We start from the raw sequence: 27,257 nt of genomic DNA, 5'->3' as shown, positions 1-27,257 counted from the left end.
CGACAAGAGCGATTCGCACTTAGCCTCGTTCTCGCGCTATAATTTCGCCACCAGATCACTGAACCGCAAGGACTCGGAAATGGCCTATCGATATATTATTAAAACTGATACTTATAACAACAAAGATCGAAGACGCGCAAATAACTTGCGCTCTGACGGACCTGGCACTGGTTTGGCCAATCCTAGCGTTAATAAGGACGCCACTCTTAGTATTGTCGCATAGCGAACCCTTTTCTTAAATAATGCGTGTTTATGCACGGTTAATGTGTTTTGTTGTGGCTAATAACAAATCAAGGTATTTTCAGTATTACTAATTACGCCTTTGTTTCGAGGTGACATTCTCGGCGTTGAAATTTGATTGCGCTTCCTCATTTGACGATTTTGTCTCCTTTATCAATATTGAAAGAGCATCAGGCTCTTAGAGATTTTATGTGACGTCAAACCTTTTTTCACCTGTCGTCTTTCTTATTAATTCGTTGCCACTTCTCCTCTTGAATTGTTTTGTCTCTGTTAGCCATGAGCTCGTCAGGATCAGCGGACGAAGAAACTTCCTCGATAATCCAAATTGCAAAGCTGGATCGATTAGCCCTCGCATCCGAGATTAAAATTATTCCCGAAGGAGCGTGGGGATGGATGATCTGTGGCGCAGCATTTGTGACTCAGTTTATTGTTATGGGGATCCACAACTCGTTTGGTATTTTGTACACGACATTACTGGAGGAGTACAAAAGGTCCAAGGCAGAAACTGGTGAGATTATGTGTTAATGGAATTACGCATTGTAGAGCAGTGTACAGACAGAATTTTCCGTTTGCGTCAATGGCAAACGGAAATATTGAAAATTCTTAATCTACTCTGTTGGGAGAAAGCGAAAAATCTTTCGTCCACTGTTGATATAAATGTTTCGATTTTACTTCAGAAACGGTTGAGAGCAGACAGAGAAGAGTTCAATTTTTGCTGTTGAGCGTTTGCTGTAAGCGTTATGACTAAAACTCTCAATTGTTTCATAATTGTGAAATTCCGATTTAAGGCCCCAAGATATGTAGATGCCAGTAGGAATTACTTTGCACGTAAGGGGAACCTTAGTTGTAACTGCTGTTCGCGCTTAGGACTAGTTTGAGTTTCACTCAGTTTGGAAAGAAATCTTCGTTGGTTTGCCGATTCTAATAACTTCGGTTGAAAAATCGAAGTAACTGTAGATTTATGCGAAATTGTGGAGGTATAGATTATGTTCGATCATGGGTTGTCACATGGGCTCACACAAAATTGATTATATTATTCATACGATTGTTAATATTTCCAAACTGAGAACACACCAACAATCAATCTACAAAAACGCATTTGTGAAGTCTTTTGAGTTCGTAAAGATTGCAAAAGGAAGGAAAATTTCTACAGTTTCGGTGATCATTTCCTGGAGTGTACCATGAATATACCGTCACTGCTGACGATGTCAAGCGATTATTACGAAGCAGTGTAAAAACTCAACCAGACCTGAGCTGTTTTGTTCAACTTTGGTTCTCGTCAGATGTAAAAGCCAGTTCGTCTTTTATATTTTCAGTCTCTACGAAAAATTCCCGCTAATTGTACGCATTCTTATTTTGATAATCGGCTTTTTTGGGGTCATAGGAACGAAAAACAAGCTTTGGCGAGAAAAATTTTTTTAACATGGTAGATTAGAAAACAAAAAAACAAATTTACACAAATTTTCGGTTAATGTTGTTTTGTTGTTGTTTGTCGGACTTTTTAGATTTAATCGCGCTTAAAAAACGAACGGTGACTGATATGAAAAAACATTATCCAGCTCCCAAGAAAAATCACAGATGATGTAATCACGAACGAAGCGAGACCTTTGACCTAGCGAGATTTATCTGCCGCGCAAACACACATGCCCGTAAATGACCTTTAGTTTTATCAGCTGAGTTAATAACGTAAATTGACCACCGTAAAGAGTTCTAGAGCTGACATTTCGAGCGTTAGCCTTTTGTCGGAGAGATCGGTAGAGATCGATACGAGAACTGACAGAGTTTTAGAGTTTCTGGCTCAACTGGTCCTATCAATACGTCAAAAAAAAGCAGGGCCAGACAGTTTTCACACTCCTGCGCGGACTCTTAATTATTACATCATTTCCCACAGTTATAAACACGAAGAACTCGATCGCTAGTGCTCCTCAGCATTGGCCATTTATTTTCCATCTAGACCTCCTGGAAAACTGTTGTTTTGTTTTACCAGACTTGAAAAATGGTCACAACTAAAACAAATAAAAGCACAGGTAACGAAATGCTGCCTTAAAGCAATTTCTGGCCTATCACTGAGGTATGCACAATATGCCCGTTTGAATGTTTATTTCAAGCCGACAATTTTTTTGTCTTGTGTTTGTTTGTTTTTTAACTTTGTGTTGATCTTAGGCCTCAGGCCTCTTGAGATTTTGTTTGCTCCTGACTAAACCTTATTATGCACATTTTGTACCTTGCACGTTCTCTTTAGTTTTGTTTGACTTTAGTTCAATTTCAAGCTCAAGTTCATGTCTCGCCGTTTATTTGGTGAGATTTCCGCATTGCCTCATACTTCATTATGCATGCAGTTCTCGGGTGAAGAAAACAGTGTCCAGAACAGTAAATTGTCCTTTGGACTATGGCTCTGTGTTACAATGGTTTGGGGCTGTGCGGAAATCTTTCCGTTTCTTGATTTTTCTCGAGAGATTGTCGATATGGTTCGCGAATTTCGCTTTGCATGTTCTGTATTTTCCGTTTCATTATAATTATTTCAATCGTATCCACAGTATCTTGCTTTAATTTTGTGCTCTAAAACAAACTCTTGAGGAAAGGACCGCTTAATTATTCCTGACCAATACCGAGTGTCTTAGGTGGTTTACGAGAGTCTAGATATGTTTATGTAGGGCTCGCATAACGTTTTCAACAGCGGCTACATTGGTCCATTGTTTAGGAGTGCAAAGGTGAGATTTTTAAAACTGACAAACAAACTTTTAAAGAAGATTTGGCTCCATACGGTTGCGAGGTTTGTCAACTCTATATAACTAGCATAATTCTCGCCTCAATACGATCTTACGGTATGATGTTTCAGACTAGTAAATCCTTTGCTAGCTTAGAATGATTAATTCTCTTTTTTCTTCAGCATGGGTGGGTTCAGTCAGTGTTGGAGTTATGTATGTATTTGGACCAATCACCAGCGGGCTCAGTGAAAGACTGGGTTGCAGAGTAGTGGCACTGCTTGGAGGTTTGCTGTGCTTCTTGGGAATGCTTATGACGTCATTTGTTTCCGACCTGACAAAGCTCTATGTGACTTACGGCGTCTTGTGGGGTATAGGGACGAGCTTTTGTTACTTCCCCACATTAACCGCTCCTGGGGAGTATTTTTGTAAGCGATTGTCATTGGTAAATGGCATAGTTACTGCTGGTAAGTTGAGCAGAATCAAATGTATCACTTCTTTAAGAGGATCTAACTACCCGTGCCGTAGTAGAAAGAAGTCACTTTGGTCAAATTAGGGAGTCACCCCCCCTCCCTTCCTGGATTACCGAAAGATGGGATATATAGATGTCTGTAGGTTAGCGCACTAGCTTAGTATACGAAAGTACGAGCTTACACCCAAGCTGGTGTGACTATGTGCAGAACGCTCGCAATACATTAACCCCTCTATATAAGGGTCCATTTGCTCAAAGGGTGTATAATGCTATCCGACAGATAAATCGCAATTCAGTGGTTAAGTGTTAACAAGCATAATAACCCGGATAACGCTATTCAACAGATAAATCGGTATCCAGCCGATAGGTGTTAACAAAACGCACTGCGCTACCCATTGGATAGAGATTCATCTGGTGGATAGCGTTAACCCACGCAGGAGTAAAGTTGATACTGGAAATCTTTTAAGGAACCCTCGCGAAAGGCGGTGTTTTCACTGAAATCAAATGGCGACATTCTCTCCAGGAGAAGAAGTGCGTTATACGACGAGTCGCATCATAAAGAAATTACGAAACAGTGGAACTCTTCCATAAATAACAGGTTTAATTACTGTTATTCCATTCTCATGCTAATCAGCCTTCCTGGCCTGGAAGATATGTTAAAGAACTATAGAATTTTCTGTGAAAAGCGAGGCTGGAAAGGCTAATTTATACGTACCTAAAATAATATATCTATCATATACGCCATTTTAATTAAGGTGTAGGTGAGTCGAACGTTATTTAAAGTTTCCTTTTATCACAGTTTACATAAATTATTGGAGAAAAAACGAACGTTTTGCGCTTATGTTCCACAGGAAGTGGAATTGGCACGCTGACATTCGGCCCAGTCCTCCAGTACATCCTCCAACGCTATGGCCTTTCTACTTCTCTGCGCATACTCAGTGGCGTATCACTGCTGTTGCTACTGGCTGCATTGACTTACAGGCCGTTTCGCTCACCTCTTGAGGAACTGTTTGAAGTAAAGCGACAGCCTAGGCCTTTCTTTGACTCCTCAGTATGGCAAAACAAAGCATTCTGTGTTTATACAGCAGCTGTGGCTATTTTCATGCTGGGTTATTTTATTCCTTATGTCCATTTGGTAAGTAAACAAAGGACGGGGAGACTTGAAATGAGAGTGAGTGTATAAACAATTCTTGGTTGAGGTTTTGTGATATCCAGAATAATCACGGTTGAGGCAGGGGTTATCAGCCTCAGCCTTCGGCTTCGGCTGGTAACCCATCACCGAGATCTTGATTATTCTGAATATCACAAAAATTTCATCCAATAATTGTTTTATTATACATTGATCGAAAAAAAAATGGTCACTACAATAAGTGGAACTGATAACTTATTTCTCAACGTATAAAAATATACCTATCAGGAAGCAACAAAAGGCGCGCGAACTTGACATGATTACCTTTACAAATCATGCACCGCGGTCATACATGACATGAATACCTACCTGTGACCTTGAGTGTCCTTCACAAAATTATTGCATAATCTACAACTAGATGACGTCCCAGGCGCTGATTTCGAAAACCCACTGTACGCTTTCGGCCAATCAGAAAAGAGACAGTGAGTTGAATGTATTACAATAGCAATCAAACAATTGCTAGACTAAAAAATTTTTGGATATTCTCTTATTTTCACCAACAGCTCGGTCAATCAGACAGTCACTTTTGCTCTAATGAAGGGCTAACGCCCCGAACATCTACTTTTATAAACTCTTATGGTGGCTAATTAACAACTATTCACCGAAGTTGAGGTGGCGCGGATTTGCGAAGCGGTAAAGGTAAAGATCCACTACAAGCCACCGATACTTAGGTAAATTGCTGGTTTAGTATGTGCTAAAACAGTGAGATAATATGGCATAAAAAGATGATTATAAATCATTTATTCCTACAACAATTACAATATTCTTGGGCGCAAATCCCGGTTTAACTCATCTTCATGCGCGCGCATGGTATAATGGCTTATAACCCATGATGTCTAGGCAAATGAAAACTCTTAAATTGCATTATCCAGTGATCTAGTTTTTAATATCAAATGATATTCGGAGTCTGATTTGCCAATCAGAGCGTGCCTTCGACGCTATCCACTGTCTTAGCACATACTAAGTTTGTATATGACATGATTGACATTTTTAACTTTTAGTCAACGTAGTTTACAGGGATCCCAACATTGGTCTGTCTGCATTCCAAACAGGTTAGCCACGTGGAGGGTCTGGGTATTTCACCTTCCAAAGCAGCTCTGCTGATTGGATTCATGTCCATCGCTTCAACAATCAGTCGGCTCGGATTCGGCAAGTTTTCCGACCATCCAAGGGTAAATCGATTGTTCATGACGCAGTTGGCGATTTTGGGCTTTGGGGTGACCACAACGCTGAGTCCGCTGGCCAGAAGTTATGCATCCTTACTGACGGTGGTCGTGGCCTTGGGGCTGTTTGACGGATTGTACGTGGTGTTGATCGCGGTGCTCAATACTGATATCGTGGGAGTTCATAAGCTCCCAGCCGCAATAGGAAGTCTGTACGGAGTCATATCATTCACCCTTACGCTTGGACCTCCATTTGCTGGTACGGTAGCGATTTTTAAAATTAAGATAGTGTTGGTAAACATACTACCCGCTCTTTCACACACTTACGGATTATTTTGTTTTATTAAAACAATTTTGCGGAAGCTTTGAGGAGGGTGTGCTTTCCCGTTTCAACTCAGCCCTTTGTAAATGTTTCGTTTTCTTTTCAGCTCAGTCCCCAGTGACCGAAGCAGATCATCCCAAAAAGTTGAAGATTTTTTCTCGGTTGTAGCACGTGGTGCCTTGCGCGCCATTGAGACAATTTAAGAATTCGATGTTGCAGCGTAAATTGTCAGTCTACATTGGTTTGTCCAACCAGCAAATGTTCAAAATTTCAGAGTGTTTTTATAAGATTCACCAAATTTCTCACCACAAAATCCGAACGGAAAATGTCCTTTCCATTTGCAGTGCTCTTAAAGCATTTACTCCTTTCGTATATCTTCATCAGTGCTTTGTTTTTAACATGGAAATTAAAAAAGGACTGGTTTGCAAAATTGTGCACAATTTTCAGGAAAAGTCGGAAAGGAGTATTTGGACTTATCGCCTACCAATAGATTTTAGCATAAATCTACTAGCTTTTTATCACGAATGCTGCGATCTGATAATTGAATTGTTAATCAGTCCCCCTGCAAATGGTGAACCGCTTCTCAATAACAAACTCATTAGTCATACTACAGCAACCCTCGCTTGCTTGAGTCACTCATCTTTTTTTCCCATTGCAGGCTTTATGTACGACATGCTCAATTCTTACCACACAGCATTCTACATCTGTGGCGCCACCACTACCCTTTCCTCTTGTCTGATGTTTCTGATACCTTGGCTCATGCCCAACCAACAAGGAGGTGTCTTTCGCCGAGATTCCTGTCAGAGCCGCCTGGAAGGACTTCTAAATTCACAGTCATCTACTCCATGTACAAGGAAGCATTCCCGTTCATTTTTCGCCGGAAGATCGGTGAAGAGCCAAAGCTTGGATAAAGGAAATAGTAGCTTATCTAGCCCCGTAACCGGGGAGATCAGCCTTTGCGAAGCTGACAGGGCTGAGCAGGAGTACTTGACAGGATTTACCATCGATAACGAAGCTGATGTGGCGACAGACGGGGCCTCTAATGAAAAGAGCAGCTTTTCCATGGATACAAGCATCAATACCGTCTTCAATGCTAGCATGTCACATCGAGGATCTATTACAAAGTTTCTTTTGCAACAGCAGCTTCAATCCCAATCCAGAGCCTCCACTCCATTATCAGGTTCGCGCCGAGGATCATCACAAAGTCCCATGGGGTTGCAGTCGGGTGGTAGCTCATCCAGGAGCTCGATGAGTAGCAGTTTAGGTTTCAGAACTTCCTCCTCAAGCCCCTCGAGGGGGAAAGGCTCATTCAAAAGATCTCTATCAGAGTCAAGGCAAGGGTCCTTTGAGGTTTCCGAGGAATCAAGCAGCGAAGAATCTTTCGAACAGATTTCCTCTGAGCCCCAAGCAGAAATGGACACGTTGTCATTAGGGCAACTGTTTAATGAAGACACTCGACGAGAATCTGGTGAAAGCACGGTAGTGGGCTCAAACTGGGAGTCCGGTCGGAGCACTGTTATCGCAGGAACCCCGAAGGTCTTCCAGTCTGGAATGAAAGACGATGATATGCTTCATCTGCTAGCTGCTCGACTGTTGCAGGCCATGCGAGGAAGGGAGCAAGATGATTGTGGAGAAGAAAGGGAATCTACTGTTTAGAAACTGTGCCAGCTCAGACCTTAGGCGTTCTCTTCTACACTCTGTCCAACGGAAGTCTGGGAAGGATAAGCCAACTTCGTTCCCAGGGTCCTGTCTCTTTCTGGGAACGAGGCTTGGAGTGGTTGCGTCTCTCTTTTTGTGACTTTGGTGGACAAAAAACGCCAAAGTAATAAGTTCAAACTTTGCATTAGCTGGATATTTATAGCTCATTACTAGCTGTCCACGATTTCAAGTTAAGTTAGGTTTCCTTTACAGTCAATTAAGTACTTGCCCTTTTTACTGACTTTTATTCATCCTTCATGAAATTTAGCTCATCAAAGTCGAAACTTAAAGAAAATAGTTAGTTTTAATCAAAAGTCACTTCCGTCATGGAGTAGCTTATTATAGAAGACGGTTATGACTTCTCTCACTGCAATTTACTGGTTTCTGATACTTCCTTAACCAACCTGGAATATTTGCCCATTTGTATCTACTTTCTGACTTATTGCTGAAAGGTCTGGATAGCAGCAGATATGTAACGAATTTAATAAAATAAACGACTCTTTTTAAAAACATGTTTCGACAGTTCTTCTGTCATCTTCACTTTTGATTTTAAGAAGTACAAAGTTGAATTTAAAGTGTATAACAAAACGCTGATTGGACAAAACAAAAAATAGTAACAGAACAGAACAATGTATACATTTACAAGGAAAGTTTTAAATTAACATCATAAAGTTGATGATTAAGTGTGGGTTGCTGCCATTAAATGTGGATAACTTCTTTAATTTTGAGATGGAAAGTTGTGGAAGCGTGATATAAGATGCTAAAATACTCACCAGAACTTATCATTTACCTATTTCCTCAGCCATTTATTTGTCAGTCTTCTTTTCAAGTGTAAAAATTAATGGATAAGTGCCTACGTATAAACCTTTTTCAATTCTCTTCTCTGTTTTCTATACATTTCTTAAAATTTTTAGCTCGGAGAATTTGGTGTTTAATCAAACGGTATCCCCTTGTTGATATTTTTCATTCTTCTCATCACATCTCTAGTTAATAAAGTATTCATATTATTGGGAGAAATTACTCGTTGGTCACTACCAGGGGTACAATGGTAAGTTCAATTTTTAAAAGCCTTCCTTACCGTGAATCATCGAAACGGAGCACTGATTGAGTTGGCGCTAAGTTCAGTGTAACTGAATAGTTTAACTATTATATTTTTTGGCCAGAATTCAGAGCCATCCTACCGTTTTAATAGTTTAAGGAACTGCTCATAGTACTTTCATATAGAAAAGGGGATTGGAAGGTACACACAGTGGCTTTTTTTACGCTTTCTTCGACCGAACTTTCTCAACATGGCACGCAGTTTGGCATTGAACCGGCGCCTTTGCCAACTGCTTAATCTTAGTTGCCCAATATGCTCATGGGAAATGCATATGGCATGGAAAAGAACGCGAAAAATACTCTGTTTTTTTAAACTTTTTTTATTATCTTCATATATTCAAGTTAACACAGAGTTGGAAAGTGAAGTGCTCATTTCCTTGTACTGTGAAACAGTTAAACAGAGAATAACGCGGTGAGATGGAAACGGAGAGTGTCAGATCAGTTGCTTTCATTTCAAACATCCACCCGTTTGTTTGTTACTTGAATGCCACTATGTTGTACAAAGCTTGATGTTCTAGACTCTTGCTTCTCTTTCCACAAACATCCAAAAAGAACGTGCATAACCTCAGAGCGATGATTCGATCTCCTCCTTCGTAAGAGTTTCGCAAGTCTCTTGCTGCCGGTTTCCTGGTTCGACTGCGTTGACAGACGCAGTATGAAAGACGTCAAACTTGCCGCAAGGAAGGAGATGCCCCCACATGAGTAGAATGCTGCGGCATAATCTCCAGATATGTCGTAAATCCAACCTGCACAGGATCATAAACAACTGAAACAAGGTCTCATAAAAACGTCACAGTGGCTTATCCATGGGCGGGGAACCAAAATTCTTTCAATGTTAGGATCGCATGTAACTACTTGACTTGAATTAATTATAATTTACTTGAAAGATATCTCAATTTAAATATGCTCTGGTGTAAAAAAAAAAATAGTTCTTTTTCTTTTCTTTTTTTTTTTTTTTTTATCAGGAGAACATCAGCTGGAAATGTTAAGTTTTGCGCTCGACCGCTTGCGTGTAACACTTTCTCTACTCGCTACCAGCGGCATTTGATGTTCTCTTGGTTTCACTGCACATACTCGTTCATACCCATCGGACCCTAATGAGGTTCAAAGTGGTTCAATTTCTGACACACATTGGCTCTGGACAAGAGAACATAAAGGTTATAATCTCTTGCTCTGGAATTGAGTATTTTCAACTGAGTGTTAAAAGTAACTAGGGATTGCTTGGTTGTCGCACTAAGCTTTTTGATTGGCGTGGAGAACTTTCGCCACCCTCTCAAACAATCAGATAGAGATCTAAAACCAGTCGCGACTTGACAGTTGCGTTTTCATTCTTTTTACTTATTCTGAAAAACTAACGATCGTCGGCAATAAACTACTTCCTATAAAGATCTGTTAATTCTTAATTCCTATAGCACAAACAGTCATCCTAAGATTACTTAACATTTCAAATGCACTCGAACTAAAACGAACCTGCGATGGGAGGTCCCAAAAACATTGGGAATGCCATGACAGTGAATGCACTACCAAGAGCGTAAGACATCTTTCGGAGGCCCACGATGTCACTTGTGACCAGCGGAATCAGCAAAATGTAGCATGCCTCAAAGAACCCGAAGATAACAGCGTAAGCTACCAAACCGCCGTATCCTGTTGCCATGGTGACAAAAAAGGAACATAAACCAATTATAGAGAGTCCCATCTGATACATGTGGACTCTGTTGACGCAAGAAAGATCTGCCATTTTACCGAAAAAAAGTCTTCCAGCTGTCGACGCCACCGATAAGTAACCGATCAGGAACGAAGCATCTGTCGGTGGAACGCCTAGATCTTCGGCATGTCTGACCTGATATTAAGACAGTATTTCAGTCTCTTAAATATTTATTGTTTGTTTTTGACTAAACATTTAGTGTCAGTCGGTGACATTCTAGATTCATCAAAGTTTTCTTTCAGAAGGGATGAACATCATTTTAAAGCCAAGGAAAAAATGAGCTTCCCGTGGAAGCCAAATATTTATGAAAGTTTTCTTTAGTTATCCTCTCTTGAGCACTTTTCCACTATGCGACTGCAGTAAGAATTCGGTGGGTCAGTTAAGAGTCAAAAAGTTGAACAAGGGGCTATCTCAGTGGTGTTCCTGTACAGCGTTTTTAGACAGGGCAGCTAACACTCTCACTCAGATGTTTACGCAGGCTGAGGGGACAAGGGTAGAATACTCACTCTCACTGAAATGAAAGCTCGGGCTTTAAAAGTTACCTTAAATAAAAAAGTAACATTAAGTAACATTATTAAGTTGCTTAGGTTAGTTAGCGATCGGTCATTATTCATCTCCTGGGGGGGGGGGGGGTTGCAGTTGTGTCGTGATAATCAACCTGATCGCCCTAAAAGTCTGTAATATTGTTATGATTCTCCCATCACTGGCAGTTAATTGCCCATCAATTTTCCATATTTTCCTTTTATACTCTGTCGGCAACGACTGATCCCCCTCCACAACCCCTGAAAACGATGTTATCCTTTCCAAATCATTTGCTTCCCCCCCCCAGACGATACAGAACGACTGATCCCCTAGTTAGAACTCTTACCAGGTGTACAAATGGTACGAAATAACCAAGCTGAAATGTCGCCAGAGAAGCGATCCAGATAACATATCCCTTATTCTTGAAAATGCTCCAGTCAAAAAGCTTTCTTTTCCGCTCCCCCTCAGAATTTCTAATGTTCTGAAGGTACTTGGCAGGAACGGGTCGAAACGTTGATCCGCATAAGATCACTATGGTGAAAATTCCTGCCACGATTCGAAAAGTGTTTGGTACGCCAAAACGCAAAAACAGCACTTGGGCGACTGGGCCAATTACTAGCGTTCCCACTCCACTTCCGGCTGTTACCAGGCCATTCACGACCGCAATTCGGCGTTTGAAGTATTTAGAAAGCACAATTATTGTGGGAAAATAGCAAAGGCTCGTCCCAGCCCCAAACATGAGACCGTAAGTTAAATACAACGGAAATAGACTGGTAACTAATGACGAAAGTAAAAGCCCTGCGATGCAGATGAGACCCCCGCAAATGGTGACGATTCTGCAGCCGAGTCTTTCACACATCGAGGTGGTAAGTGGGCCGAGGAAAAACATGATCCCAGTCGCAAGTGACCCGACCCAAGCTGGAAAAAATGTAATAAAGATAACTTCGTTGACAAAGTTGTACTTCTACACAAAGACTGAAACTTATCATGACTAGAAGTTTATATTACTCTTTTCAATTGCAGCCATGTTTAGTTGCTACGCGTGTCTGGCATTGTGACAAGTTTATTTTTCTTGTAGGACGATAAACTATAACTATCACTTTTTAACTTTTACCAGGAGCCCATTAGGGGCTCCTGCTTTTACCAACCTGTGGCTCCTCTGGGAGTCTTTAGTTCCTTCACCAGTTCCGTGTAAACAATACCTGCTGTATTTTGCATGCCGAGGGCGATGAACTGGACTATAAATGCGCCAAAACATACAACCCAGCCCCATCCGCCGTCGGGATGGGTTTGGACTAAAATCTGAACCGAACGATCGTTCGCGTCACTCAGGGTGTTGTCTGGTTGGTTGCCTTTAAAGCTGTCAGTCAAACCTGTTTGTTTGATTTTCTCGGCGTCTCTCGTAATGACAGATTCGGTGTTACTCCCACAAGGCGTGGTTCGGAGGGACCGCGAGGGTTCATGGTCTACCTTTGAGGTAGTTTGCTTTGAGAGTGCCAAGTTGGATTCTTGAGGAAAAACAAGGGGCGCATTTTGCACCAGGATGCCTCTATCATCCTTTCTATTCAACCGGTTTTGTCCTCTGACATTGGGAATTTCTGCAGTTAATGGATCTACTCTTGCTTCATTTGAATCTTGTAATGAACATGACTCGGGAGCTAAAGTTTTGAAGTTCGAGTTTTGTGCTTCTTGAAGTTCGGGCCCCGAACTACCACGTCGTCTCAGGTTTACTTTTTCATCCATCCGTATATTTTCATTCATCGGTTGTACAACATCACAAACAGCGTACGAGGCCCTTTGACCCAAAATGGACGAGCTAGTATCAACATGCTTTAATGATAATTTTTCATGTAAACTTCTCGAGTTGTTCCCTTCGTGTGTGAACAATTTCTTTCCATTTGGCAATGATATTTCCCTTTCCGTAGAGAATCCATTGTGACCTCTTTCTCTATTTGACTCTGCCCTGCTCGAGAAATCCTTGCCGATGTTTCTTGGTGCGGAGAGCACATCTTCAGTATCACCAGATTCGTTATAATCGAGCTTCAAAAAACCCTGTGAATCGCTCTGTGTAGTCTGTTGTTGAACATCACTCAAAGCATACTTTATCTGTTCATTGCACTGGTTATGTCCCTTTCTATCTAATGTATCTCTATTGACAGCAAGTAAACGATTCTTCCTTACATCCGTTAAAGGAGCTTCGGAAGCAAAATTTGGAAGCGTGTAAGTCCCTCCAATGCTGTCGTCTCCGTAAAGCGAGTCTGACTTCTCCCTTTGCCGCTCATGAGTTTCGGGCATAACCCCGGAACACGAAAAGCGGAAAGGGTTCAATACCAAGGCGAATTTGAATTAAATGCAGTCCGTTTCTTGGAGGTTTGGAGGTCACTCATTTATCGATCCCCTCTGCAGTTGTTCCCTGGATAATAGATTTAAGAGTCTACACTTTGGAATTCACTTTCTCCGTAACTAACCAGAATCATGGCTTCGGGAATCGAACAGTTTCTCGCTGTTTATCTAGACTTAATTCCGCGATTGCTTTCGTTTTAATTTAGCCGCTCCCTCGGTGTTCAGTTCTATCCTCTTAGCTAGTCACAAGCAAATCTGAGACTGTCGCGTTTTGATAACTTGCAATTCCTGATATCGACGCGGGAACAAGTCCGTTGATGATAAAAAAGATTAGTAATCTGTTTAAGCTAAGAAACAGATCGACATGAGAGTGGGAAGCACCGAATTCCGCTTCTTATCAAAAAAGTTGCGACGGCAGTTTCTCAATTTAATGGCCTACAAAAACTGTCTTGGAAGTTCCCGTAGTCGCAACGTAGTTTCTGTGATATAGACTAATGTCATGGTATCATTGCGTGCGTGCACTCAGCGTGTGAAAAAGAATATGACTCCAAGAACTTAGGCACTCAGTTTCTCCTAGACTAGAAGAGATCCATATCGCAAAAAATACCGAAAAGTCTTCGGGACGCACCTGAGAGTGGCAATCGTGGCGGATCCTAGTCCAGAAACTGGTCGTCGTTGTGCGCCATGGCGCAAGGCAATTTTGATTGTAAAGAAAAGGAATAATTGTAATGACGACATACACTCTAATTTACCAATTAAATGACAAGTGGAAAGTTGTAATTAGGCTGACGTCAGTAAGTGCCGCGCGCATGCAACCATTATTTGATAAATAGCGTGCAAGACAGGCATAACTTATTTTTTTATTTTTAGTAGAAGGGACGCGACACGAACGTGAGGTAAGCGAGGTCTAGTCTCGCGAGAGGGTTTTTCTTGTGTCGTTGTCTTTTGTGAAGTCTGGGAAGAAGTAAGAAAGAGAACACGTCTTTCGCGCAAGTGCGCCTTCTGGCCTCGGTCACTTGAAAGGTAGATAACGCTATCCACTGGATAAATCGGTTCTTTAACTTGGACTGCGCAGTACGTTTTGATAACACTTATCCGATGAATAACGATTTATCCGTTTGATAACGTTATTTCCTCTTTGATCCACTCCAGATTCCAATAGTGTGTTTCTCCAAATACCTGTTTCTTCCAAGAATCGTTAACTTTGCTGAGCCGAAAAAAGGATTTTTGTTTGCCATGTTTTCATTCCAGGTCGAGATTAAGGTAACTTTGAAATGCAACCAAAAAGGTATCAAGAACTGTAACAATGAAAATTAATTTATTATTTTGGTCGTAAGCTTATGCATGGGTCTATCATTTTTTTTTCGAAAGCTAATGGATCGGGTGAATCTTCACAGCTCTCTCGGGGTTACAGCTCTCTCTCCCTTGCGTTTTTCGCCAAAACGATTTGTGAGGTTCAAAATGATATGGTTTGCGCCATGGGCGTGTATCAGTACCCCGAAAAAGCGCAACCTGGTCCCAAGTGCTTCTCTGCCTTTTAAAGTAGCGGCGCCATTTTGAAAGTAGGGAAACCGCTGAGCTGAGGATTGCCGGGGAATGCCATTCAGTTTTTCATCCTTCACCTAGTGATAGAGATGATGATAATGTGCATTGCTTCACGAAATCGTTTGCCAAGAACCAAGAGAGAAATCGTCTTCATTTGAGAATAATTAATTTTGTGTTCGAGAAGGGTAGGTTGACCTATTTATTGGAGTAATGACTTTAATGAAAATGGTTCAGATTCATGCTTGAGGATATGAGTTAGCAGGAAGAGATTCCCTTTTAACACGATACCTTTCCAAAACAAACCATCAGTCCTGAAGGTAAATATTGTTTTTCGCCATCGTTTTCTTATATACAGTAACTAATGACGAAAAGGGTAGTGCGTAAATCTTGCCGTTAGCCGAAACGTCTTTTAAAATTATCATTAAAATCATCCAGCCAGCGACAAATAACAACTGCATTCAATGCGATACAACGAAGGTGGATTGTCGGATGTGGCTGTGTTTACAGGATGATGGTGGTGAAAATACATTTTTATTACGTCGCACAATGTGTACAAAGACTCGCTGAAATGGTCATCGAATTTTTTTTCTACCAAAAGAGAAAACGGTAAGAAATTATGGAAAGTAATTGCGCTAAGCATCATGGAAAGCTGTTACTTACTTTTCGTTGGGTATTATCAACATGTTGAAGCCAATTGGTTGGGTTTGTCTATGTACTAAGCCACATTTGATTGAGAGATATAGTGTAATAACCCAATTAATGGTTAATAACCCGGCAGTCTTGAGGAAGATAAATCCTTTTTTTTTTGCATACCTTGTTTTTTGATACATATTCCCAAGGATGATTAAACCATTGCTCATTTTAGTTAACGTACGTGACAGATTGTGCTTTAAAAATATAATTTATTTTGACTGTACAAACTCTTTTCATCCTATGTCAGTAACCACATTCTTCATACCCTTCTCTAGACATACCCTCTAGTAATGACAAGGAGAATTTTCATGACATTAAAAGCTTCTTGGGCTGGCAATCATTTATTTTACTTAATGAATGATTCAGCTGTATCACTATTGGGAGAAATTATGTTAAGTTCAAAAACAAAATTGTGACACATCAATTAACACAGCCTCAGTTAAAATTCCCAACTTTAAAACAAGTTGCACTTTATTTTTTTTTCCTTCTCAATATGAGTTCCAACAACAACTCTAACAGGGGAATGGATTGAATTGTCCTCACTGTATCTTTACTCAATGACACAAAAACATGTTAAGAGTGCAGTCTACAGAATGATGGAAACAAAAACACTACTGCATATCTTATGATTGTCAAACAAAGAAACTAACTTACATCTCAAAGTGCCTGTTGTTAAGTAATTCAGTCTATTTTGTGCCCTAGTGCTTTGCTTTTGCTGTGTTGCTAAACGTTGTGACTTACTAAAACTATCACAATACTCTGTTACTTACAAACCATCTGTCTTAATCGCAGTTAGCTGTGATTGTCAAGTAGAAAAGGTTGGCCTCCTTCAAAACTTGGTTGGATATTTGGTATTACAAACAAAACTGGGTATCGAATATAGCTATTGGAAATCCAGTTGCAGTACGGAAACCTCTTAATAAATAAGTAAGAAATAAGCACCAGGTTGTATGCTAAAGATGACATTCACAACATCAACGACAAAAACAATAGTATTAAAGAATGTTACAATGTTTGATTCACCCTAACAACTGATTTATAAAATTATTTGGTTATGAAGTCTCGCTATTGGCCTCTAGGGTAATACAGTATTCAATATGATACTGTAGTTACAAATAATTTTAAAATAGTAAAACTCAGTTGTGATCAACATAAATAAATCTTCAGAAGTTACATTCTTTGTCATCTCCAAAACTTAACACTGTGAAACCCAGAAATCTGAATTATTTTTAGAATGTTTATTGTGCTACAACCACTCATGCAAGGGAAAGCAACCCATGAAACAGAAAACTAATAACTGAGGCTGCTTAAAACACACTCAATTCATAATGCATTGGCCTATTAATGAACAAAAAAACATTCCAAAAAGTTTTCCAGTGCTCTCAATTTTCTGATTTTTTTAGCTGTATACTTATTACCAGTATTTTTCAGGTAATGTTGTTGTGAAACTTTTGTGAACTTAAGGTTTGTGTGAAAAAAAAAAGAAAAAAGCCAGGCTGATATTGGACAAGTTTCTGTAGAGACTTCAAACTCAACTAGTTCATATTTCATTCTATGACAAAATGTCAATGTCCAAATTAACTTAAATTTCTTTGAATCACATAGCATTGATTGTTTGGATACAGAAGTTTCCCTCTTTAAAACCAATTGGAATTAAATAAATTTTCAAATATTGTTGATTAAGTAATTCTTTTTCATTTGTTTGTAATTTGTATCATCACTATAATATATTTGTTGTTTTGCAAAAGAGATGCCTCAAATGTCATGCTCTGAAATGAGATCAGTGAACATAGCCAAACATTATCATTTCTCAGACAAATGGCAAAAATCTGAAACCCTCCTCCAGGACAAAATAATTTAGAACATTTTCCCTTTATCAGATTTGTTTGTTTTTTTTTTGGGGGGAATCAGTACCCATGTTAAAAGGCTGAAAAACCTCGTGCCCTCTCACTGATGTGTAAGTCTTGAAATGTACATTTGAGCCTTTTCTCAAGGCTCTTGTCAAAAGAAACTCCTCACAATTCACCTTTTTTTGGCATGTGTTTTTATTATGATACAGTGAGAGGGGCGGAGGTAGTTAATCTCAAGATCAAAAGTTCCTAGTATTTAAAAAGCCTTTTGAAATGAGCACCTTTAACTGAACTTACCCAAAAAATAATAGAGTTAGAGATATTTAGTTAAGAGGTATTCTAATATAGCTCCTCTTTAAATAGTGAATTTGGTTGTCAAATTTTTTTGTAATTCAGTTTTATACTTCTCTCACAAAAGTTCCAGTTAAAAAATGTGTTCAGACAGGAACTGATTCAATTTAGAATGTACCTTTCATGAAGAATAAGAGAGAATTTCCTTACTTAAGCAAAACTACCTTCATGTATTCCCAATTTCATATCACTAATGTCATGAGAAATCAGGTCAATTGGTGAAGAGAATTGATCGTTTGATTTTGGAACCACTCTTAATCTCGCGTTATATTAATAGGATAGAGTTATTTTCAATATCACTGACAGTGTGATTTGCTTTTTTGATTAAAAGCATTGTGTTAGTGCTAGAAATGGATGCCTCTTGATCCCAAAAAAATATATTTTAAAGTAGTTACCTTGTGGTTAATAAAGTGTTAATTTTCTTTATCTGGTCTGTGTTTTCTTAAAATCAAAGCATTGATTTTACCCTTTTTGCACAATACATTGTGCTGAAGTTGTAATTTGAAGTTACTTTCAAAACTATTTTTGATTTGTAGCACTAATTTAAAGTGCTATTCAAGACTTTCTACCTGATGTGAAGAGTACTCCATGGTAGAAGGGACTGATTGAGGAAATGATTGTGAATTACACAACAGTTTCTTTTCCTACAATGACCACTCTTTCTTTTGGGGCTGGTGGAGGCTCTTGAGGAGTGTTCGCAATGTGTTGCGGAATGCATGCTATACTTCCGCATTCACTTGCTGCAATCTCCTTTGGCATGTCCATATAACGTCTGACAAGTGAAAACACAGAACTGCTTAGCTCCCCTTTAAGCTGCAGAACCCTGCTTCTTCTGACATTGATAGTGTCAACTGACACAAGGCATGTCTCTCGCACTGATGAAATGCTATTTGTACTAAGTCCCATGGTGTTACGTTTGTTGTTAACACTGAGAGTAGAAAGGCCATTATTGCTCCCTACGCTACAGAATGACACTGGTCTGTTATCGTCTGTTTCTGGTTCTTCTATGATGACGTCAGGTATTATGGGGTTGTTGTTTTTGCCACTCATTTGTTGCTCCTTTTCCATGATGGCTCTCTTCTCGTCAAGGTGAGATGATTTCTCGTCAAAGTAGGTTGGCTTTTCATTGAACCCACTCTCCTCCATGAGGACAACCTTGCATTTGTTGTCTTCTCTTTCTGGCATGAGGTATGGAATGCCAAACATCATACAGGCTGCAGCAGTTGGCACAGCACCAGCAATGTAAAAGGCAACTTGGTATGAGTTGGATGCATCATAGATGAAGCCTGAAAATGAGGAAAAAAAATTGCATGCAGTTTCTTCAGCAAAGAAGTGAAATGGGATAAACAGAGTTAACAACTTCTGTTAACTAAGATATTTTTATCACATATTTTTTGAAAGCAAAGCTCTTCTAAATGCAAATTTAAGAGGCAAGGGGGGTTGATTTGATTGCTGTTTTGTTGTTAACCTATTTGAAGGCCTTTCTTTTTCCCTTTACATGGTTGTCATAAGGTTGAGCAAAGTAAGATTTTTCTTTGTCTGTACATTTGCTCGTGTAAACTGCAAACTGGACTGCTTGCTTTGTAATTAAACTTCCTTAGTTAACTGAATCAAAATGTAACAAAAACACACTGGCCAAGGGCACACTGTATGTTAACAGGTTATTTTGTTTGGTAATCAGTCCAAGTAATAATAATTTGATAGAAGCAAAGGCACTAACAATTTTATGCATGTGAAGTTTTATATGAAATAATTCATATTTGTACTGCGGTTGTAGATGAAAGTGAAATGTGATCATCGCAGTAAATTTTCCAATTTAAGCAATTGGAAAGAAGAAGCCTGAAAAAAATCAGGGCTTCAACGGGATTCGAACCCGTGACCTCCGCGATACCGGTGCGATGCTCTACCAACTGAGCTATGAAGCCACACATTGGGAGCGAGGTCAATTTATTGAGTTCATATCTTCCCGTGCAGTGAAATGATGTGAAGTTTTATATGAAATAATTCATATTTGTACTGCGGTTGTAGATGAAAGTGAAATGTGATCATCGCAGTAAATTTTCCAATTTAAGCAACTGGAAAGATTTTATTATTAAATTATCATATTATTAAATCATATTATTCCATGGGAAATGCATTTCCTTTTTGTTTCTTCTTTACTTACCAGCAATTGGAGGTCCTAGAGTAAGAGGCACAGACTTGAGGGCAAATAACACACCGACACCATGGGCCATCTTGTCTCTTCCAACAATGTCGCCTGTTAGGACAGGAGCCAGAAGCACATAGCACCCCTCAAAGAAGCCAAACACAGTAGAGTAGATCACTAGCCCAGTGTAGGAGGTCAATACAGGACACAGAGTGTTGCTAATTCCAATCATGAGGAAGGAGATCTGGTAAAGGTACAATCTGTTCACTCTTGGGTGGTCAGCCACCTTGCCAAAAATGAGACGTCCAAGAGTAGATCCAACTGACATGATGCCGATGAGCAGAGTTGCTCTAAATGGGTCGATACCTTCTTCTGTGGCAAGACGCACCTTGGAAAGGTAAGGAGAAAGACACTCTTTTGAGCATTCACAGTTAGTGTATTAAACCTTTCAAGGCTTCTATAATTCTTTTGAAGCGATGTAATGTTTAGTTTGTTTCTTTGAGTGTTAAAGAAAATTGTGGCTTGCTACTGGTATTTACATCACTGAGATGCATTGAGAGAGCAGCATTGAGATAGAATATGTTGTTGTCTGTGGACTAATTTAAGTTTTCAGTATGTGAATCTAGCTAATTTTGTGCGCAGAAGAGCCAAAAATTTATAAAAGCATTCAATTCTTGTGCTGCACACAGATTTAGCTGAATCGAGAATGGGAGGATTTTTTTTGCACACTATAAGTGTATTGGTTAATCCACCTGCATTAATGCTTACCAAGTGCACAAATGGCACAAAGTAACCCAACATCCACAGTGCCAGTGCTGCACACCACAAAATGTATGCCTTGTTCCTGAACAGTTCCTTAAAACTTTTGAGAACAGCAAATCGTGACTGCTTTTGCCCTGCGGCAGGCTTGGGTGGTGGTTTTAGAAAACCAGTGTTTATGGGCCTGTAAATAATAGCACAGAATACTACCAAAGAGAGCATTCCAGCAGAGATCCTCATTGTGTTGCGCATGCCAAAGTGCTGTATTAATTTCTGCATTATAGGACCCATGCAAAGTGTACCTACACCACTTCCTGAGGAAGTGATCCCATTGGCTAAGGAGAGACGCTCTGAAAAGTACTGGCCTAAGATTACCACGGATGGGAAGTAACACATGCTTGCTCCAATACCAAAAAGGAACCCATATGTCAAGTCCATCAGGTAAATACTTGTTGATATTGAACCCAGAAGACAACCTCCTGCGGCAATCATGCAACCAATCATTGTTGTAGCACGACAGCCCAACTTTTGGCACAATGTGGTTGCGATAGGTCCAAGTAAGAACATCATCCCATATGTTATGGAACCAACCCATGCTGTGGAAAGAATTTTTTCAGATTAATGAAGCCTCATCCTTTTAGTCACAACTTCAATGTCATACGCATTCTTAAGAATTTCCCTTCTATCAGCTGGGCTAATTCAGCTCTCAGTGCTATCAACAGCTGTTTAGGCAAAGGAAATTACTCTCAGCAGGCTTGCTGATCAATCCAGCAAAACAGCATGTGATTTAAGTTTTTTAATCACCCAATTTTTTTTCTCCTTGATATGCATGTCTTTTTCTGTCTAGAGGTTTATTGCATGCTTAACCCTTAACCTACCAAGATCTTATTGTCAATTCTCCCCTCTAGCTCCTGCTCATTTTCTTGCAAAGTTATTTTGAGGATTTGGTTTACAATTTTGGTCAATAACTTATACTAGATACATGTTAGTGTGAGTATTCTCATTACCTAATTGCTGGATTGTGTATGGATATTATGGGGAGAAGTTACTTGTTAATCACTGATGGGCGGAAAAGGGTTAATATGAATGGGCAGATTTAGCTGGAAGGTTCAATGGGACTGTTTCTAATCCCTCCTCGCCCAGTATTGGTTTCATTGTAACTCTAGGAAAGTGGGATCTTCCTCTAAACTCTAATTTTTTTAATTCACCCATGCTGTGTAATTTGAAATCGCGAGGTGATTTTGGCGTTAAAGAGCAGACAAAGCAATGATTGGATTACTACCCTGTCACTCAATTTTTGTTGAGGTAGATGACATTAAAAGAAAAACAGAGCTTTTGCATCATGAGGGAATGAATTTGGGATTGCCTTTCGCTCAACACGGAATCATTAAAATCGAATTTTCATTCAATAATTTTAGCCAGAGATTAAATCTGTTTTTGTACAAGGAATGAATGAGGCACTTTCGGTGTTTACAGAAAAAAACTTTGATTTAGAACTCTGTTTAATCCCTTGTTCTGCCAAGAAGCAAAAAAATATTTTAAATGCCATAAACAATCTGCACAAATCAACATAAGTTTTAAGTAATCAAGCCAGCATCAAGCCCCTGGAAACGCCATTAAATTTTAAGGTACGCAGCATTTATTTACTGCTTTTGCTTAACGAAAAACAAATTTACTTTTTCACCATGAATTATCAACACCTTACTTTTTTTTTTAAAAATAAATTTAGTGTAGAGATAAGAAAATGCTAGCAGACTTCATTTCGTGCGGTAAAAGGGAGACTTATTTCACGAAGACTTGACTTCTGTCTATCCAATTCACAGGCTGCTTTCAAAGTAAATAGACACAGTCTTGGTTTTCAACAAAAATATCCCGGGGTCTGAGTCGCGTGTTCTGGCCAAAATCTATCACACGTATTTATCAAGGATTTTTAACGAGCTTGAGAAGGAGGACAACAAGCGAGGCAAGTGGGTAGCTTTAGTGGAAAAGGTTGTAAAAGCATAATTTCGCGCAGAAAAGTGGATCGTTGTGATTTTTCTCGCGCGTAATGACGCGCTTCCGGCCGGTGAGCGCCACGCGTCAAGGATTTGAACCGACCACCTCGCAAACCCCTGCTGCAAACCGCAAAACGAAAAACTTTCTCGGCGTCGATTTGTGCGTTTGCGCTCACTTTATAAAAATATGAAATCAAAGGTTTCAAAATCTCAAAAGACTGGCTGAGACGCTACATTAGTCGAAACTATCCAAATAAATTTGTTATGTTTCACAAATTCTTCCCAAATTCGCAGGAAACACATGCCTCGATGAATGCCGTGGCCAAAAAAAATCGACACTAAATGGTTCAGATTATGACACTCTGTTAGCGTGAACTGCGTTTAGGTGCGAATCTTTTGTAAATAAGATTAAAAAAAAAAATTCAAGAGAATCTTGCTTCGGCAAAGTAAGGTTCAACCCTCTGTTCTTTCCTCGAACCCTGTAGACCGTCAACGCTCTTCATGAATATGCTCAAACAAATATTTTCCTCAAGGTTCATTAGTAACAACATCAGCTTAAGAAGATATGATTTAAGCATTAATTAAAGAGCATTTCAACATATCATGGAGTTCGCTGTCTCGATTCTCACTCAGAGAAAAAAATTATCTCAAAAAGCGCTTATAAGAAGCTTCAAGTTGCGTTTGTCAGCATGTTCGTTTTCCTGTTCAGGATTTTCTAACTTAGGTTTAATTAACTATGCGTAAGGGAAAACCACGAACCAAAAATTAATCACAATCAAGTTATTTCCTGTGGAACTGTTTCTTTTCACGCAGGAATGGAATGAAACTCTTAAGTTTCATAAGACGAACTTCATTTGAGGTGCCACTCCATTGTTAATATAAATTGCACCATTAAACAAAAATGTTTTTCTTACTTTTCTCGTAAACAGGGCAAACTGTATTCGGCTATCTGTTATTTTGCATTTTGAATGTTTCCGTGCTTCGTTAAGCCTCTGAATCATGGCAGGTTTAAGCCACCTACCGAGTTATTTTTTGCTTAGCGCTTATTGCGAAAGCGGAATAACCATTTCCTTAGTATCTCTAATCACCATTTTTTATTGCGCTCAGTGCCTGTGAAACGGAAACTTCGCTTGAGGCCCACTTCGATGTAGTTTTCTACTCTTCGAGACGGACAATATCCCAGCCCTGAATTTGGTTTTAATTAGCGGTGAACCTGGCGTTGTGTGGATTTTGTAATGTTTATGAATGAGAGGTAAAACTTTCCCGTAGGTAAACGAAACAACTTCTCGATTGATTTCCTATGCCCTTCCGAAGTTCACTGTCTAAAAGAACGATTGACAAGTATCGCCACTGCGCTATTTATATCTAGGAAATCCGAGCCTTTTAATCTCTTGTTAACTTAGAGTTATCAGAGGAAGAGATAAGCTAAGGTTATGATTGACAGTATTCTTAGGTAAAAGAATCTTAAAATGTAGTTTTGACAAGGGAAGTTTGTGTGTGCGAAAGAGTTTCCCTGAAGTTAATTTCGTTAACAAAAGATGTCGATTTAGCGTGAAATTGAATGGGTTTAACATTTGTAATAACATTGTAAAAGAGGCTATTCAGTGAGTTTATTGTATGAAACTACGTCAATGGCTTGACTTAGGCGTATTTAAATTGTTTTCTTGACTGTTTTGTACAAGGTAAGCAGAGTTTGAGAACTATTGTTCAATCGAAAAAAAAAACAATGGTCTTGACAAATGACAAGACCTATTGAATGCAAATGAATCCTTTTCAACTTGGCCAGTACAATGAAAATATTGACAGAAGTTTCTTCTTTATTTGTAGCAACAAAATCTTAAACAAAATCTACACCAGCTAGGAATTTTACATTGGAAGACCAAAACGAAAGTTCTTGTAACGAAACTCATCGGCAGTGCAATCAATTGTGGGTGTGTTGGGGGACCGGTTTTGACGTAATGGAAAACCCCTAAAAATCATGCAGTTTTAATCAAAGCTTTCCGATTGGACGATAATCAAGAAAAACAGGTTTTTGACGACACTTTGACATCTACTGTCACATGTAACAATGGGGAGCGAATTCGATGGAAGAAGATAAAAATTTTCGTGAGGCTCAGCTGAGAATCTAACAGAATTGCCGCACATCTTGTTATAAGAAGGACTCAGGAACATGAGATATCGAAGTTGCAAAGCACAGTCATACGCAAGAAGGGTCGAACTTGTCGAAATACAAGGAAAGAGGGAGTATTTTCAAAACCTTCTGAATGACCTCCGAAAGTTTCTCTTTTCCGCTTTAGTCGAACCGCGACTAGAATGCCGATTATTTTCAAAATCGTTTTAACAGCTGATATCAAAGTTTCCCCACAGGAAAGTATAGGTAAAGATTTTCACCGGTTAGCGCATCACTTCGGCAAACGAGTCGCTGAAGACTTAATTTATCAGGTCCTTCGCGGGTCTCGATAGCAAGAGTTGCTCGACTAGCAAACAGCGTGATAAATTCTCAGTAATGTTGCAACATGCATAAAGCGTTAGCTTCAAGATCTATCTTTTTTTCTACGCCAAAACTGTCAAATCGTTCAGGTAACAGTTATAAGCAATTTAAGTTCAGCGCAAGATATTTAAAATATCAAACAATAAGAAACTCATTTGCATCTTGTTTTTGTCACAGCAGAATTTAAAATAGAAGGTACGGAAAAAAAAATCTCCGTTACCTGCATCAGCTTTTCCAGTCTTGAACTCGTTAAGTAGCTCCACATACACCACCCCGAAGTTGTTCATAGTGCCGAGAACGATGAATTGCGTAGTGAAGGTGGCCATGCAAACAAGCCACCCCCAGCCACCGTCAGGAAACGGTACAGTTATTTCAGGTTTATCCTCCATTGGTTTCTTCTTGCAGCAAACCATTTCTACGAAAATTCTTTTTTCGTCCCCTAAGCGCTCTTATTTCGTAGATCTCCAATTGGCTAGGACGTGTCTTTGTGCTGATCGGGTTCAGTGCACCGGTCGATAGGTTTTTCACAGCCCTTGAACTTATTAAAGATGTTACCTTGACCCGTGGATGGAATCGAGTGGCAGGGATTGTGCTGAGCCGCTCTGCTGTGCAGATATGAGTTCATTATTTGGGGAAATGACGTTTGTGTATCAAGCTGACATTTCCTGGCGCTGATTGGCTAATGCCACGTGTTTGCCACAAATAAAAAAAACACAAAACTCCACCGCTGATTAGGAGTGAATTCTCCTTACTCTAACAAAGCACGATCTGATATCAGCTGTCACGCCGTGACAACAGCTCATGTAACCTCAGCAGAGATTTGCATGACAAGGCTACAGTTTAACCTTTCAAACAACAGTCTATTTTTTTTTTAGTGCTAATTAATTTTTCTACCGAGAGCGGCCATTAGAAAAGCTCTCTCTGTTCTTGTTGCTCTGCTTTGAAAGTTATCAGAATAAACACGATCAAACGCACGATATCGAATTGTCCATTTCCGGCACGTGAAACGAACATGTTATGTAATGACCTTTGGGTCAGTAATTTCAGAGCTAACTGAAAAAGCCTCTTGTGTTTGAAGCTTTTTGTGTTGGCGAATCATGAATTGTTTTTCACGTATGCAAATGGCCTCACGCTCGAACGCCTTTGAAGGCGCAGAAAGAACGTCAGTTTCTGTTCGGCACTCTTAAGTCAGTCACTTGTTCTGCAAAAATCCAAATCACCGAGAGGGTCTAATCTGCTGGTCAAGTTTCAGGGGGCGAAACCGGTGTAGATTGAGGAGTGAAGGCTCTCAATGTGGACAGGGCCTTAAGCCTTCAGATTTTACGTGGTCAAATACAAAATTTAATGCCGGCTTCCCACTTTTTATCATGCTCAAATGGGCATGACATCTAATAAAAATATATTGGATGATGCAATTTTGATTCAAGGCGAATTGCTATTTTTTGATCAGGAATATTCTAGTTTGACCAGTCAAGTGTAAAGCTGTGGACCCCTATCTGCTATGCCTGGAAAATTATTTTAGATGCCTACGACTTATTTATTGGGGCCAAACTGCGACTTGATCAATTTCTAATGTAACGACGACAGATAAAGCGGTGGGGGACTTTTAGCCCGTAAGACACTCTGTACAAACAGACACTTGAACTCCCAAAGATGAGATAACGTGCAGGTGAAAATAGATCTCACAAAACACGAATCGTTTGTCAAAACAACCCTAAAAAATATGTTCTTTCCTTTTTTTTTTCCTTTCCCCCTACTTAAAGTAAAACTTCCTTTAGATGAAACTTCTTTGATTGCCCGCCTAAACTCGCAAGGAGAAACGGGAACAAGTCAATAGTTTTTCCAGGCCTGAGTAAGGCTCAGGCCAAGCTTTCGGTTGCTTTTATGGTGCTGTCATGTGATTTTTGTGTGATTGAACGCCCTGTTCACCTACGCATTTTGTGGTATCCACGTAGAGTCATTCGTACTTTG

General features: G+C 39.6%; 3 protein-coding genes and 1 long non-coding RNA gene across 4 annotated transcripts; 2 read left to right on the top strand and 2 right to left on the bottom strand.

Annotated features, from left to right (window-relative positions):
* The first annotated feature begins 516 nt into the window (after positions 1 to 516).
* On the top strand, positions 517 to 8,296 carry LOC149044327 (monocarboxylate transporter 10-like). The gene is made up of 5 exons (XM_089208776.1): positions 517 to 748; positions 3,131 to 3,412; positions 4,269 to 4,552; positions 5,659 to 6,028; positions 6,750 to 8,296. Exons 1-5 carry the CDS (start codon positions 517 to 519, stop codon positions 7,745 to 7,747), a joined length of 2,166 nt encoding a protein of 721 aa, XP_089064902.1. The 3' UTR covers positions 7,748 to 8,296.
* Positions 8,297 to 9,191: 895 nt separating this feature from the next.
* Positions 9,192 to 13,527, bottom strand: LOC113685097 (monocarboxylate transporter 10-like). The gene is made up of 4 exons (XM_089208775.1): positions 12,263 to 13,527; positions 11,461 to 12,032; positions 10,358 to 10,727; positions 9,192 to 9,633 (listed from the first exon to the last, which is right to left on the bottom strand). The coding sequence occupies exons 1-4, from the start codon at positions 13,407 to 13,409 to the stop codon at positions 9,341 to 9,343; spliced, it is 2,382 nt and encodes a 793-aa protein (XP_089064901.1). The 5' UTR covers positions 13,410 to 13,527; the 3' UTR covers positions 9,192 to 9,340.
* A 1,497-nt stretch (positions 13,528 to 15,024) lies between these two features.
* Positions 15,025 to 22,144, top strand: LOC149044326 (uncharacterized). The gene is made up of 3 exons (XR_016187449.1): positions 15,025 to 15,187; positions 20,064 to 20,439; positions 21,086 to 22,144. It is a non-coding gene; the product is annotated as an uncharacterized LOC149044326 (long non-coding RNA).
* Positions 16,130 to 25,903, bottom strand: LOC113685128 (monocarboxylate transporter 10). The gene is made up of 4 exons (XM_089208774.1): positions 25,507 to 25,903; positions 20,811 to 21,397; positions 20,061 to 20,430; positions 16,130 to 19,182 (listed from the first exon to the last, which is right to left on the bottom strand). The coding sequence occupies exons 1-4, from the start codon at positions 25,697 to 25,699 to the stop codon at positions 18,521 to 18,523; spliced, it is 1,812 nt and encodes a 603-aa protein (XP_089064900.1). The 5' UTR covers positions 25,700 to 25,903; the 3' UTR covers positions 16,130 to 18,520.
* Positions 25,904 to 27,257: the final 1,354 nt, after the last annotated feature.

Source organism: Pocillopora damicornis, chromosome 6, assembly GCF_964200805.1.
Source record: "Pocillopora damicornis chromosome 6, jaPocDami1.2, whole genome shotgun sequence".
In the NCBI taxonomy this organism is placed as follows: domain Eukaryota; kingdom Metazoa; phylum Cnidaria; class Anthozoa; order Scleractinia; family Pocilloporidae; genus Pocillopora; species Pocillopora damicornis.
Note: the sequence above shows the minus strand (reverse complement) of the source record. Positions and strands in the feature narration are given on the sequence as shown.

Bases quoted from the DNA above. Each gene is read 5' to 3' on its own strand.
- LOC113685128 (XM_089208774.1), bottom strand. From the start codon at position 25,699: ATGGTTTGCTGCAAGAAGAAACCAATGGAGGATAAACCTGAAATAACT. The intron at 21,398-25,506 runs GTAACGGAGATT...TTCTTTCCACAG, and splicing joins GACTGGAAAAGCTGATGCAG to CATGGGTTGGTTCCATAACA. The intron at 20,431-20,810 runs GTAAGCATTAAT...TACCTTTCCAAG, and splicing joins TTGTGCCATTTGTGCACTTG to GTGCGTCTTGCCACAGAAGA.
- LOC149044327 (XM_089208776.1), top strand. From the start codon at position 517: ATGAGCTCGTCAGGATCAGCGGACGAAGAAACTTCCTCGATAATCCAA. The intron at 749-3,130 runs GTGAGATTATGT...TTTTTTCTTCAG, and splicing joins AAGGTCCAAGGCAGAAACTG to CATGGGTGGGTTCAGTCAGT. The intron at 4,553-5,658 runs GTAAGTAAACAA...CATTCCAAACAG, and splicing joins TTATTCCTTATGTCCATTTG to GTTAGCCACGTGGAGGGTCT.
- LOC113685097 (XM_089208775.1), bottom strand. From the start codon at position 13,409: ATGCCCGAAACTCATGAGCGGCAAAGGGAGAAGTCAGACTCGCTTTAC. The intron at 12,033-12,262 runs GTTGGTAAAAGC...CATTTTTTCCAG, and splicing joins GACTCCCAGAGGAGCCACAG to CTTGGGTCGGGTCACTTGCG. The intron at 9,634-10,357 runs GTTCGTTTTAGT...GATCCTGTGCAG, and splicing joins TTTGGGACCTCCCATCGCAG to GTTGGATTTACGACATATCT.